This window comes from Papaver somniferum, unplaced genomic scaffold, assembly GCF_003573695.1.
Source record: "Papaver somniferum cultivar HN1 unplaced genomic scaffold, ASM357369v1 unplaced-scaffold_135, whole genome shotgun sequence".
In the NCBI taxonomy this organism is placed as follows: Eukaryota; Viridiplantae; Streptophyta; class Magnoliopsida; order Ranunculales; family Papaveraceae; genus Papaver; species Papaver somniferum.
In genome coordinates, this window is record NW_020622713.1 from 11,283,630 (window position 1) to 11,299,001 (window position 15,372).

Sequence of the window (15,372 nt, forward strand, 5' to 3'; positions counted from 1 at the left end):
GCTGCAGAAGGTGATAACCTTGGGTAGTGAGTTGGCCTCATGGATTCAACTCCTCCTTTTTCGTGTATGCACTACGGGAACTACCTTCATGTTTCCTACGGGAACTACCTTCATGTTTCTCTTTGCAGTCAAGAGGAAACAGGTAGTTCCCATAGGAAGCTGCAGATTAAATTCATTAATCTGGCACTATGCCAATGGCTTGAACCCAATGGTTGCACGATGATGGTTAAAGTTGTTCTAGAAGAACATGAAGATATGAAAGATCTACTTGAGAAGTTGTTCCATTAAAATTCTAAGCATGTGGATAAGGAGGCTGCTAATCGGAGGTTATGTAGGGGCAAGCTCGGGAGTGGTTTTATATGCGGCTGCAGTTCGTACACTTACCTCTGGTGGAGTTGCATCCAATAATAAAGACACCATGGATGAACTGCATGCAAACACCCCTCGGCTTCCTTGCCCACAATCCCATCTACTCCACCTTCGCAGGGTACTATGATATCCTCAACCGAGATGGTTTTTAGTACATTAACACTACAAAAATGATAGGAAAATCTGACGGATCTTTTGGGACTTCCGTCACAAAAACCGGTCAAATGTGACACCAACTATAATTGTCACTACTGCCTAGTTCTTTTGTGACGGCAAATTGGAGGGAAACTGTTGTCACCGGAAAAATATGCCGTCACAAACGATTGTGCCTATTTCCCTCTATTTGACTGGTCAAAGTATGCTGTCACAAATGCGTGATTATGCCGTCACGAGTGAATTGCCGCGAAAAAAGATTGGTATGGGCGGGACATCTTTCCCTTTAGTGCCAATTTTCTTTGGGCAACCACTTGTTCGGTGCCCTCATTCTCTCGGGTAACAAAAACAGATCTCCATCTCCTTAGTTTCTCAGTCTTCATTTTCCCCAACTTTTTTCAGGGGAACTTCAAATCCTCACACGATTTTGTTCTTAATTTCGATTTCCTCCTCAAATGAATTTTCGAAGGCTGATTTCATCGATTCTAACTGAAGGCTGATTTCTTCAATTTCGTGTGATTTCCTTGAATTCGTTGATACGTTCTCCTCTTATTTATGTTTGTCCACTATTGATTTCGATTTCTATCTTAAGTTGTGATTGATGTTTGTTTCGTAACTATTACTCAAAGTGTTCTTCATCAATAGCGAATTACTAGAGTTAAGTTTACTAATCTGTAGATCTCGTCTAGATTGTGTGAAGTTAAGGTTTTAGAAGCGTTCATCTCCTGCGATAATCAACTCAGAGCGACAAGATCCAGTCTAGATTATTTAGGTCATGTATTTTGATCGATCGGGTGCTTGGTTTATGGTACTATTAGCATCGGAAATTTTGGTTGTAGGTCATGTAAGTTCCATTCGATTTTGATTTTTTTTTTTCTTTCAATTTATGTTCGTTTCATTTTGTTGTTCAATTTATGTTCTGTTGTTTAAATTTGTTGTTGTGATTTTGGTTTTGGTTTTGGTTTTGGTTTTAGGTCTGTAGTCTACCATTTGTTTGAATATTTGAGCAGAGAGCTTACATGCAGTTGAAAATAGGATATCAGTTGAAAAGTCTTATAGATTTTGTCATAATTTTTGTAAGCCTTTAATATTTGATGGATGGATGTCGTATGTAGCTGTTGTTTGCGTGTAAGCTGGGGCTTGGTAAGTCAGAACTCAAGTCTATGAAATGTCTACACTATTATTTTCATTTTCATTTTGGGGTTCAGTCTCTACCATTCTTTTCATGATACAGATTACACCACACACAAATCTAAGGCTCAACTGCTCCAGCTAGGTTGCTTGCTTATCACATGCCATGTACTAATTTGGAACAATTTTGATGAATTGGTGATTTAAATCAATTCACTTGTCACTCAGATGAATTGGTGATTTAAATCAATGGTGATTCTGCCGTTATTTGCTTCTAGCTGAAACTCCTTGGTTGTGTCGTATATGATAATTTGTTTTGACTCATTCCTATCATCTAGGCCTTAAGTAGAAGAATCTATTAAGCTTTTGTCCGACCAACCATTTTTTTAAAGCCTTCAGTAGAAAAATTTGTATGTTTTTCACTTGTACTATTGTGTAAGTGCTATGTTTTTTTTTTTGTGCTGTATCTAATATGCGTTCACGATAGAGGAAAATGGAGGCGCTAAGAAAGAAAGCAGAAGAAAATGGTGTCGTAGAATCACTTCAGCAACTAGATGGTGATAGTTATTCCCAAACTATTGGACCTGACAAACGAGGACGATATCGCGGTGTTGGGAACTGCATCAAACCCAAGAAAAGATCCAGGGGAGAATGTTCAAGTACCAGCAACACTGATGACATGATTAAGGATTTACAAGAACATATTGTGGTCATAGATCAGGATCGTGAAGAATTGCGAAAGGTGAATGAGGGCTTGATAAAGAGCAGCGAAGAGACGAACACAAAGATGGACAAGTTGTTGGAAATAATTAAACTTATCTCTCCTAATCAGGTTGCTATGTCTTTACCAAGTTCTTAAATTATATAGATTGTTTATAAGTTTTACCAAGTTCTAGAGGACTATTTATCTATGTCGGCTTATGTGATATCAGCCATCTAAGTTTTACCAAGTTCTAAATATTTTTTATTGACTCCTTGTGCAGGATGTTGCTGCAATGATATCAGCCATCTAATTATAATCTCGAAAGCTTATCTGATGCTTGGTTGCTGTCGGGGGTTTTAAACTGTAAGAGCTTCGAAACTTTTTTAATTTTTCTTAGTATCTTTTTTAGTTTCCCTTCTTCACGAAGAACTTCCAGTTAGGTTATATCTATTATTAGAGCATAGGGATTCGAGTTCCATTAAAATTCATACCACACCCCATTTAGATTATATCTTAAACATTTTTTTGTTCTTGGAATATACTCGAAAAATGGCGGTTTTTTGGGTAGCTAATTGGAAGTATAACGGGGAATCTAGTAATCATAATCATGAAATGCTTACATTAGAGTGGATCTGTTGTTGCTTTACTGGCGCAATCCCCACTTGCATTTCAAGTTTTATGGCTTCCTTGGCGTGATTGAATGCTAGCATAACATGTAAAGAAAAACCACAAATGATAATGGGACACATCAAAAGCAGATAAAGATTACAGACGACGAATTGTCTGCTTTTGCTGTCGCAGTCTCATTTCTACTTTTTCTGTAACTTCGCAAGTTCGCTTGATTACAAATGATGTGGATTTAACTTTTCTTATCAAACGGGTTTCGTTCATTTGTCTGGTTTTACAATCCATCACATAGGTAATATTATGTACATAGAGTGAACAGAGACCATATGGTGTGTTTGTTAACTTAATTTGAACATCATACATTTTCTGGTCATGATATGATTAGCCTAAACACATGATATAGTAATGTCAATCGACACTCGTCAAGTCTAATTCATTTTCATTAGAAATGGTTTCTCTTTTGTAAATGGGGATTGGGTGCAAGAATCAGATGTCGTGGCACCGTTGTTGCCATTTGATGACAGTGACATGCCTAGGAGCAGTTCTAGTATCCAATCACCACTTAAGTTGATTTCTTTTTGGGTCACTGATGCCGATTCAGCGCATAGGACTAAGAAATCTGTAGCAATCAGTGGATTGTTGTTTATGGGCATAACTAGGAATAACTCGTTCAGTTATCAGCTATATGGGAGTGACCCCCAGTTTCAAATGTATCCAGAATTCATAGCAAAAGAGTGAAATAAACGGAGCATAAGACAGCAGCCTGTTGTTGTCGGAAATCATTCTGTTTGATGTACACTTAGGTGTTGGTCATGTGTGTGTAGATGGAGTTCATTCTGTATCATTCTGCAGAAACAAATGCATCAATTTCTAGTGGTCCTTATATATGTATCAATTTGCTAACTCCATTGTTTTTTTATTTTCAGTTGGAATGGAGGTGATTCTAAAGTATACATACATATGGTTTTGTAAAGGAGGTGATTTTAGCAAATACATTGGTAGTTTATTACTTCAGAAAAAGTACTTGATATGTAGAGTGCCTTGGCAGAATTCTGGTATTTTGACAAATATTTGTCTTATAATTTATGAAGTTCTTTAATACTTCAGATTTTGGTACTTTTCCAGAAACAAATTGTCAAATTGTTACATTGAGAATGAATGAAAAATATAATCTTGTTCTGAATTTCTAGTTTGTATTTGAATGATGGATGTATTTTTCTATGTACAACTTGATATAGCAGGGGAATTGCAAATTGCTCAATTGTGACGATAAGTCTAACCAGAGGTGATGGCATATGCTGTCCCAAATAAGACCTGTTGTGACGGGAGATGCCGTTCCAAATAAGACCTGTTGTGACCGTAGATGCCGTCCCAATTGGCAAAGTCAACTGAAATTAGTCAAGGCAAATGCGACAAGAAAAATACCGTCACAATTGATCTGGTGACAGTTTACCAGTCACACTGGCAGTCACAACAGGTATTTGTGACAACACCTAAGGTGACAACACTATATCCGTCACAAGTGTGCAATTGTCACGGAAAATCGAGCTATTGGACGCTTTTTATCCGTCCCAATAGGGCATTATTTTTGTAGTGTAAAGAGTTTCCCCATAGGGTCATCCTGTGCGAGGGATGGACTCCGTGCACAACACCTTCTTGATGTTCTTAGTGGATATGAGGCTGTTATTTCAGATGAACTAATCACATCCATCACGGATGTGATTAACTTACAGGTTATACACTGTCTTATCAGTAATCGGTCCCTCCTTTTTAGAGGATATGTAACTTCCAAGTCATATTTGGTCTTTTCTGTAATTTATTCCTTTTTTTTCTGGGGATCTGTAACTCCCAGGTTTGAATATATAACTGGTCTTCTCAATAATTGATAATCCCTCTTTTTGAGGATCTCTAACCTTCAGGTTTGAATATGTACTTGGTGTTTTGTTGTAGAAGGAGAATTGCTGACGGGGCTAATCATCCTTTCATATTTTAGTACCCAATGGCCCAATACTGGGTACACTTATTGGGATGAGGCACTTGAGCCTATACAGATTATATGGCAGAAACAAAAGGGCAAATAGGTATTAGACATTTTCATAAATAAACCAAAGAGGAAGGGCAATAAGGTATTAGACATTTTCATAAATATACCAAAGAGGAAGGGAAAATACATATAAGAGCCAAATTGTATTATAATTCCTTATGTATTCTATTTTTTAGGGGTATAATTGGTTATCAAACTTCAATATAACATATCTAAAAATACGTACCTTGGAATTTTACAAATTTTATCTCATTTGAAGGTTTTCAAAAAATCTACGCAATGAGACAACAATACCAATTTCAATTATTTTTTTGAAAAATCGAATGTATTAATCATTTTAGGCACAATTTTCGAAAATAAATGTATATCAATTATGCAAACTACCACAAATGATACATAAACTTATAACCATATTTTGGTTTATGCATCAACTAATTTTCCTTTATAACTAATAAAACAATGTACTCCCTTTATTTCAAAAAAAAAAGTGGTACTTTCGCTTTAGGAACATTTTTTTTACAATCCAATTGCAACATCGTTTCCTTTTTTCTTAAGTCAGCCTTCCAACTGTGACAGCGATCATCTAGTCTATTATAATTTACCGTTAATGAATTTGATTATGTTTTCAGCAGTGATAGACTGACCGATAAATCCACTTTGTTTTGTACCGAAGGTCTAATAGAGATGGTGAGACCGCCATTGCTGGAGTTTTGCAGGGCCCAGTACTATTAGTGCCCCATACATATCGAGGTGCAACACTTCGGTACATGTATTATTTTTGTTATGTTTTACGCTTCTATTTAGGATGTTGTTGATGTTCCTTTAGTTTTATATGGTGGTGTAGAATCTGCAAATACCTTAGTTTCCAAATTTGTTAGTTGATAATAGATACAATTCGTCAGGTGAATATATCATAAGCAAAATGCACGTGAACAAATATATGGAATGATACCAGTTTTATTAGGAGATGATACCAACCCATCGATCTAACGAACAATATTGCCAGGATCTTTTTGTTTTATATGGATTGGTATCATTCCTTTGTAGAGATGGTATCATCTCATATAAATCATGATCCAAATGATGTTGAAAATTGGTAATGGACCGTATTAGCGATTGACCATTAGCTAGTGCAAATGGTGTGAAGTTCAAGTTTTCACAATATGTATACTTACGTGTCTATAAAGCAATCACCTGACTTCTTTTTATTTAACAGGTTTCTGATTTTTGGCATTTGAAAAAAAGGCCAACCCGGTGATCGTCCATTTACGATTTCAAATATAGAATAAAGTTTTGTAGTGGATTATGAACCAGTAATTCTTTTCATATTTAAATCTTGTTTGGTAAAATTTATGATTATCTATTTATGAGTATAAATAATTATAAATTGATAATGATTATAATATAATCATTTTCAAAATAAATTTTTCCAAATATTTTTTTTCAAATAATGGATTATCTTAAAATGACGATTTCAAAAAAAAAAGAGGAAAGAACAATGATTCAGGATAGTTTTTTTAGTTGTATAATATTTTTTTGTCTCTCTTAATAGTTCAGAGAACACTAAGAAGAAAAAATTCAATTTAAATTTCTTAGAGAAAATAATTGATTATAATAAATTTTCAAAACAACTTTTTCCTGTTTATAGAAATAATTGATATTTTCAATTATGATTAAAATAAACAATTATTATAATGGTTACCAGACGCATATATAATCCATTATAATTTGCATAATGGATTATGAACTGATAATCCATTAAAATAATGGTTATCAAACAGCCCCTTAATGATGATAAGGCTCGAGCCATGCCTGGCCTAGTCCGGCCTGTCTTGCTTCACAGACTTGGACCGACCATGGCAGTAAATTTTAGCTGTTGCGTGGCCCGTCCTCGCCTATCAAACTCAATGGGTAGTTTGATTGGCAAGCCGTCCGGCCCAACCTGTGGTATGATCGGGCTTGGGCTGGCCTGTCCGGCAGATGTACACCCTATAAATATTGCACTTTTATCGATAACAAGCACTTGACTGAATCCATGAGTAATGCATGCAACAATCAGGCAAGTCGGGATATAGAAGCCGTTCAACTCGACTATCAAACCTATCCCTAAGCTTAACTGATTACAACCACGAGGAGGAAAACCCCTAAGCATGGCCAATTGCTACAAGCAAGAGCAGGACACCACTAAGCAGGAACTCTAGGTAGCTGATGTGTTTCTTTATTGCATACCTCCTTAAACAAGACTAGAAAAGTCTTTGCTGCTTTTATCATGGCATAAAAGAGAGTTGGTAACTTCATACTGCTCTACACATGCCTCGAACAGCAGTACAGGTGATCTAAGCATACAAGACACGAGAAAATAAAAGTCAGAAAGGGGTTGAAAACTTACCTCTTTCCTAATCAAAGCAGATCAGTCTTCTTCATTGCTCATGACATCAACAGGATTTCATCACAACTCTTAGAAAAACACTAGTTAAGTTGGAATAATTATGGATTCTAATAGATATAGATATAGACAATGGGAGCATTAATAGTTTAAAAGGAGCACACCATGCGTACATAGATACAAAAGTTAAAGTTAGGAATGTATAACCCCCACATTACAGGCAACATATATCGTCAGAGGTTCCGGTGAATACTTCACCTAGCTAATAATAGTAAACTGACATAACTTAAAGTAAGCTCGTGCCTGAGAAATTAAATATTCTCCAGGTGCAAAAGTACGAAGAGATTAACTTAGCGCTCATATCTTATGCTGATAAAGCTGGCAATCGTAACTCTTGACAAGGGGATTCTGTATCTTTGATGGCATTACGACGAGCTGACAACTGGTTCTTTTTATCTTTGATGGCATTTCTCGTTTCCACGATTTCTTGAAACTGCTGAACTGCGTTGATACCAAGACCGAAAATGACCGATGACCATATGACTCGATCCATGGGGAATGCCCTTTTTAGGGCCTGCAAAAGAAACATAATAATAATAATAATAATAATCAGTGCACTGCAAGTGACATCCATAATATTTGTAGCATTGCACATGGGTAAATTAGCTGGTCAATCCTCTAATAGGCAGACACAGAGTAGAAAGAGCTAAAGGAAATAAAGACGGGGATCGACGGAAGGGGCTTACAAAGACAGCATTGCATTCCTCACATAATTGCTTTGCATCCGCAGTAGCCTGCTCAACGCGTTCACAAATACTTCGCAAATTTTCATCCGTAATCTGATAGATCATTGAACACATACAAGTAAGAAGGTCTGTTTTGACTAGTTGTTAAAAGATGAATAAATCAAAATCCAATAATGAAATAATATTGTTACATGTTTGCTGGTCTCAGTTCGTCCTCCAGTATTGGTAACAATGCCTCTAGTGCCCCTGGAAAACAACCTCTGGGATAACATTTTTGTGACACTTTTTAGTGCCATCTGATCTTTCTACTTCCCTAACAACATGTAATGACAGCATTCAACATTAATAGAAGATCACCAGCCATAAATTACAAGCAACTATTATGATGTTATAGAAAAACCCTAATTTAAAAAAAAAACAATTAGGAAAAATCGTAAAAAGCCCTAATTTTTAAAAACAAATAGGAAAATTGAAACATCCCTAATTTTTCAATCAAAGACCTAATTCACCAAACAAATAAGAAAGCTGAAACCAACCGACCCCTAAGAAATTAAAATGAACCTCGACTATGATGTAATCAAATTGCTTCAAGAAAATAAATGATGAAATCAAATGGTAAAATTCGAACAGAAGAAACAAACCCTAATCAAATCAATATTATTCATAAGTCAAAAAGAGAAGGATCGATCTTCTTAGTGGTCTGCCTGCGTGCCTGCAAATGAGGATGAGATGTGCGGCGATGGAGGGAGAGAGGGAGGAGAGTTCTCAACTCAACGATGAGAATTTGTTTTGTTTTGCTGTTTCGACTAAAACCAAGTCTTGTTCGTTTTATTCATTATCTAACTTTTCCGTGACCTAAAGTTAAAAAAAAAAAACAACAACACCTCTTAGACCATATATTTTCCGAATGATTAATATCCTGGCGAGATTGGGATATACCCAGATTAATCGGGGTATACCCAATATTAAAGGGACTTTTTCTAAGGGTTTAAGGGGGATCCTAATGGGTAAGTTACAAAACTACGCTTACCCTTTAAAAACCTATTACCCTAAATCAGTTTTAATCTTTTCATTTCATCTTCTTCCTCTTCTCCTCCATAACCATATTGGCTCCATCACCCCCACCACAATCAAAACTCGTCGATTAATTCATTAAAATCGCCGATTCGAAAACTCCGATTAATCTTCATCAATAGTTCAGCCAAGACATAAGGGTACTCGTACGAAAAAAACTAATCGAAAACCTAAGGAGTACAACCCTGGAATTGCAAGTTTGGTTGCTAAGAAAGTGAAGAAAAAAACGGTTGAAGAAGAAGAAATTGAACCCGCTCAAAGAGAAGAAATGGTGCGATTAAGAAAGTAAGGGCCTACTTAAACTCATTCTAGTACTTCTATTCGATGTTTGCATGTCAAATTAGGTTAGAAAAATCGATTCTTTGATTTTCAGTTATTATCGCCGGCAAGGTATTATGTTATCGACCTTGCCGGCTTTTCATAGTTAGGGTTTGGCCGGCAGGCTCTTTGGTTGAAGATCGTGCCGGCTGTTGAATACTTGTAACTGGTACTTGCAGGGCCGACAAGTTATTCAACCTTAGACCCTGACGGCGGCAAAATTTTTTTAAACCGGGTTGGTTATAATTTTTTACCTTGCCGGTTGTATTTCAAGTTTTTTGTGTCTCCTGATGCCTTGAATTTTTAAAGCCGGAATGGTATTTGGATAAAACCATGTCGGTTGTTTGTCAGCCGACAATGTATGGGTAATGGACCTTGGCGACCTGTAATGTGGAAAATCTTTGTATCTCCTGTGTTCATATTTGTTATAAGCCAGCAGGTTATTTGAATGATACCCTTCCAGCTATAGTTTAGCCGGCGTATATGTTTTAGTCGACCCTTCCGGCCATTATTCCGCCGGATTTGTTATATTTGTGTACCCTGCCGACCTGTAATTTTTTTTCTTAATTGTTCTTGTTCAGGTTGGAAAAGGAAAAGAAGAAAGCTATGAGAGCTCTTAGTCCTCCTTCAAGACCTCCTCGTGTTGGTGAGAAACTCTTGACTTCAACACATCGAGGGGCATACGTTGTACCGGGAACACTCAAGATCCGTGTACCGAATGATTCTGATCCACCATCGGAACCCGGTGATTCAGACGAGACTCCAGATGAAGACAAATCAATTCCATCTGGTAGAAGAGATGATGATGATGATGTTGATGAAAGAACTCCTGATGCTGGAGGAGATAACAATGATGATGGTGATCAGGACATGCCTAATGTTGGAGGAGGTAATGATGATGATGATGATGGTAATGGAGATAAAGATAAGGATATCGAAGAAGAAATTATTGAAGAGGCAGTGGAACAATAAGAAGAAGAAGGAGATGGAGAACAACCTCTAGATATTGTTCAACAAACCCAAGCTTCAACTTCAATTGAAACCGGAAAGAATAAGAGGGTGATCACTAAACCAGCAAATTCCCACATGCCTGCCCCTTATTTGATGGTTACACTGAAAAAAGGTGAGCGTCCAAGGGGGACCCCAAGAGATGGTGGAGAAGTTCTTTTTGGATACAAAGACTCTTGGGCATGTACGGTCCATAATACTATCGTAAGTACTCTCAATCCGTCTTTGGTTTTTATTCAAGTGTGTATCTATCTTAAATTTGCGTCAAGTGTTTGTATTTCTTTTCATTTTGTTTTTTTGATATTTAGGATCACACGCATGTCGTCCGTCTCTTGAGGCGCCAAGCTTCGTGTTCAGTGACTAAGACTTGGGATCTTGATCTAGAATGTGAGGAAGTGAAAGTGATTGTCAAGAACTTCGGGTTGTGTCCTGCGGTGGAGAGTTCGAATATTGAGCATGATAGAGTTATCGTATTTGCATTCTGTGAGAGGTTCTACGGAGATACTGATACAATGTTATTCCCATTCAGTGAGATGGCGATAATTTCTGATGCTGCTCATCAAATTCTAAGCCTCGAGGTTGAGGGAAAAGAAGTGTGTGAGGGATTCAATTATGATTTTTTTTCCGAGGATATTTACAAATTGAGCCAGAAAATGTTCGGTTGTAATCAGATTGAGACGGAGTCTATGCTTGAGAAGAAAGAAGGTCGTCTAACCAAGAAGTTTAATCTGAAGATGTTGAGGGACACATTATCTATGATCATGAAGATTTTTTATGAGGAAGAAAGGGTGCACCCGGTGCGAATCAATGTTACCACGTCAGCTTATTTGCTTTAAGTCCTAGGAAAATGTATCTTCCCCGACAGTTCTGGAAGCTTGGTCGACGCCAGTTATTTGCAACTAATGGATCCCTTAGATAAGGTGCGTGAGTATTCTTGGGGTACTGCGGTGGTCTCCTTCTTGAAAAATGAGTTGACAAAGGGTTCTAGGGCACTAACCAAGCAAGTTAACGGAAACATATGTCTCTTCCAGGTAATTGTATTGTCTAAATCATTTATATTTGCAAAATTATCGTAAGATAAAATTCTTATCTTACTAATTTTTTTTTTCATAGGTTTGGATATATGAGCACTTCCCTTCTTTGTTCAAAAACAACTCCTACGTCAAAGTGAATGTGACTGTTGCGGTTGATAATCCAAGAGGGAAAATGTATATTTTTAAGGGTACTCAGGATAAGGAAATACCGCAAAAACTTATCAAACTCCGAATGGCCATTGAAAAATTGATTGCGGATGATGTGATATTTGATCCGTATCGAGATGCTAGACAACAAGGTTTAATCCAAATGAGAGACGAAGTTGCATTCTACTATGGACCCTTGATGTTGTGCGATGAAGGATATTCAGTGTACGATCCACATCGGGTAATGCGACAATTGGGTTACGTCCAAGAAGAACCTCATTTCGATGAAGATAAGCCGTTCTTTAATGTGAAAATGGTTGAATGCACCACGTCCAAAAAAACTATTAACGTCTCTTACGATCCAGCGCCAGTTCAAGAACATTGGGACAATAGACGTGGCCGTAAAATCGATGTGAGTCTTTTGGACGAGGTGACCACCGGTAATGAAGCTAGTGAGAGATGAATGGCGTGGTACTTAGGTTGGGCTCGTCCTACTGTGATTAGGGAAATGACTGCTGAAAAATTGGATCGTAAGAGGAAGATGGCATCGAAAGACCCAGCAACAAGTCTTAAATTCTTTGTAAGTATTTTAGAGTTGCTCTTACTATTTTAATATTACATTATCGAATCATTCTATTAATTATTTGTTGTTTAATTGAAAATAGAAGGAGCAGTTGAAGACCTTTGTGAAGGTGTTGTGTTGCGCGAAAGACCGATGAGATCCTTTGTCGATTGAAGAGCAAATCAAGCACATTGATTGACTATGCTTGCAATATTGACAGTGAGGATGCCCATGAATTGTTCAAGCAAGTTGATGCTGAAGTAAAGAGGGAAGAAAAATCCAGGAGGGAAGCACAAGCCAAGCTGAATGCTGACGGAAAGAGGGCTCGTAGCGGTCGTGGTAGTGAAAGTAGTAGTAGTGGTGGTGTTCCTAAACGGGGCCGTGGTCATGGTGGTGAATAAATGCTTTCCATAGTTTATTTCTTTATGTTGTGGTGGACAAATGTTTAAGTTAATGGTGTGGACAAATATATTTTTAAGGTTTATGGGACATGTTTTCGTATTTTGGACAAAAAGTGTTGGATTTCTAGTTGTTGAATGAATGGTTTGTTTAGCTATGTAAAGTTTCAATGTTACTACTGGCATGCTTTTTTAATATACAGTGCCGACCACACCAGGGCCGACAAGGTTTTGAACTGTCAGACTGCCGGCCCTGACAGCAGAAAATGCTTGCATACCAGGGTTGGCAAGGTAATCAGATTAATACCATGCCGGATAATTTTTGTAGAAAAACATTCTCCTGATGCCTAAAATCATCATAAGGTCGGAATGGTTCTAAATTAAGGTCCTTATCGACAACATCATGACCGACACGCTAGTGAACAAACACTTTTCCGACGGTTTAGCATAAAATTGCCTGAACTCCTGATGCCTAAAAGTCATAAAGTCGGCATGGTAACAAAATTTCCACCTTGCCGTCCATATCATAACCGGCATGCAAATGAAAAAATACATTACCGGCGGATACACAGAAGAAAATGTTCTCCTGATGCCTAAAATCAGCATAAGGTCGGCATGGTAAGAAACTTCCCTCCCTGCCGGCCAGGTTTCCTCGGCATATTGGGGAAAAAAAACCTTGCCGGAGAATTCAAAATTAAATTTTTTTGCAAGTACAATTTCATTGATTGACTTGTACTTGGGCACTAAAACGGCCAAATTTGGCCACCATCCTATAAATACACTACTTCTCTCTACAAAACAACATACAAATAGTTCCATATATTCTCCAAAGCTCATATCATCATACACTCCATCTAACTCACCTAATAGATCCCTGCAAACAACAATGACTTCATTTGATTCAAATGAAGATTTGGCAATCACCAAAGCATGATATGCGGAAAAATGACTTAGACGTCAATCCTCCGAAAGAGAGGATTCAACAACCTTTTGGGTTAAAGTACACAACAAATTTATCCAAGAATTTGGAAATCCTAACGCAAGAAGTGTTCAATCCATCCATGAAAGACACCTAGTCATCGAAAACGCAATACTTTCTTTTTTAACTCTCCAACCTCGGATTTATAACACTCACCCCTTCACCTTGTCCATTGCACAATTTGTGAGTATTTTTGTGGTTACTTTTACGTAACCCATGTTGTTTTATCTTCCAATGAAACACCACTAACAAATGTAAGTTTAATTTTGTAGAACGAAGTCGTGAAAGCGCGCTACTTGGAGGAAAAGGGGGAAGCATTCGCTTTCGATGCAAGCTATCACTTCTTGGCAGAAAGAATCCCAGAGGATAACCCGGACTACTTGGATCGTCTTCGTAGGAGGAAGATTGATGGATTTAGAAGTTTTCATATAGGTTTATGGGTATACCTCTATGTAAACCCTCACGAGACTATAACTCTTCCACTAGGGTCGCCTAGGGGTTCAAAGGCTTGATGCACATGCTAAGTGCATTCGTTTTTATGTTTCAATCAATGTAGTAACCAAAATTGCATGAATAAAGTGAATTACATCTTCCCATATTCTGTTTTCTGTTCGGTATAAGTACAGGTCGGCAAGGTTATAAATCCTTAACATGTCGGCTACAGGTCAACCGAGAGTGTTATAAATTATGTGCATGCCGACTATATGATAGCCGGCATTGTAGGAAATATTTACATGCCGACTGTAAGATTGTTGCCCCAAGAAAGTCGGCATAATCTACATTCAAAGACCCTTCCGGCCAATAAAGGGTCGGCATGTTCTTAATCCAAGGACCACGCATGATAATCTTGGTCATCATCTTATTCAAACGTCGACCATGCCGGCGAGACATAGCCGACACCTTGCTTAAACGTAGACCTTGCCGACCTTTCACATTTTCAAAACCAAATTTTTTGATCGAAATCGAACTCATAAGAAGGATTAAAGGTTTAATCTACTGAATTCATAATTTGAAAATTTTAATTTAAATTCAATTAGTTAACCTAATCAGAATTTTTATTGTTAATTAAACAAGTGCATATTAGCCATTTAGAAAATACAAGGTTAAGGGGTGGCTTCTTTTACTTCAACATGACCTAACTTTTTTCTCATTAAGTATACCCCAATTAATCTGGGTATACCTCAATCTCACCAGGATTAATATATCCTTGTTTAATTAGCACTAAAAAAATTGATTAGCTTAATTAACTGAGTTTAGATTAAAATTTTGAAATTATGAAGTCAATAGATTAAACCTTTTGTATTAGTTGGACTTCGATCAACACTTTCATTTCTGAAAATCTCATTTTTGAATATCTGAGAAGTCGACAGGATCGGCGAATAAATAAGGTGCCGACTGGCATGGTCCGCGGATGAACAAAAATCCGACTATCTTTGGCCGACAAGGTATATGAATGAGGAAAATGCAAACTATCTTGGATCGGCTATCTTATAGTCCGCAATTTTTTTTTCCTACAATGCCAGCTAAGTAATAGTCGGCAGGCAAATAATTTCAAACATTGTCGGGTGTGGAATAGTCGGTAATGTAACTTTTCCGATCTTTAGTTATACCCAACATAAAACATAATATGGGAAGATGTAATTCACTTTATTTATGCAATTTTTGTTACGACATTGATTGAAACATAAAATAT

The 15,372-nt window shown here is 37.2% G+C and overlaps 2 protein-coding genes across 2 annotated transcripts; one reads left to right on the forward strand and one right to left on the reverse strand.

Annotated features, from left to right (window-relative positions):
* The first annotated feature begins 854 nt into the window (after window positions 1-854).
* LOC113333941 lies at window positions 855-4,174 on the forward strand. Its single transcript, XM_026580301.1, has 4 exons — window positions 855-1,366; window positions 2,141-2,485; window positions 2,637-2,719; window positions 3,910-4,174. The coding sequence occupies exons 1-3, from the start codon at window positions 1,298-1,300 to the stop codon at window positions 2,664-2,666; spliced, it is 444 nt and encodes a 147-aa protein (XP_026436086.1). The 5' UTR covers window positions 855-1,297; the 3' UTR covers window positions 2,667-2,719; window positions 3,910-4,174.
* Window positions 4,175-7,537: 3,363 nt separating this feature from the next.
* On the reverse strand, window positions 7,538-9,005 carry LOC113333912. Its single transcript, XM_026580277.1, has 4 exons — window positions 8,801-9,005; window positions 8,351-8,472; window positions 8,160-8,252; window positions 7,538-7,987 (listed from the first exon to the last, which is right to left on the reverse strand). Exons 2-4 carry the CDS (start codon window positions 8,453-8,455, stop codon window positions 7,778-7,780), a joined length of 408 nt encoding a protein of 135 aa, XP_026436062.1. The 5' UTR covers window positions 8,456-8,472; window positions 8,801-9,005; the 3' UTR covers window positions 7,538-7,777.
* Window positions 9,006-15,372: the final 6,367 nt, after the last annotated feature.

Coding starts and splice junctions, on each gene's coding strand:
- LOC113333941 (XM_026580301.1), top strand. CDS start 1,298: ATGTATTTTGATCGATCGGGTGCTTGGTTTATGGTACTATTAGCATCG. Junction 1,367..2,140: donor AAATTTTGGTTGTAGGTCAT/GTAAGTTCCATT, acceptor CGTTCACGATAG/AGGAAAATGGAGGCGCTAAG. Junction 2,486..2,636: donor AACTTATCTCTCCTAATCAG/GTTGCTATGTCT, acceptor CTCCTTGTGCAG/GATGTTGCTGCAATGATATC.
- LOC113333912 (XM_026580277.1), bottom strand. CDS start 8,455: ATGGCACTAAAAAGTGTCACAAAAATGTTATCCCAGAGGTTGTTTTCC. Junction 8,253..8,350: donor GAACTGAGACCAGCAAACAT/GTAACAATATTA, acceptor ATGATCTATCAG/ATTACGGATGAAAATTTGCG. Junction 7,988..8,159: donor AGGAATGCAATGCTGTCTTT/GTAAGCCCCTTC, acceptor TTTCTTTTGCAG/GCCCTAAAAAGGGCATTCCC.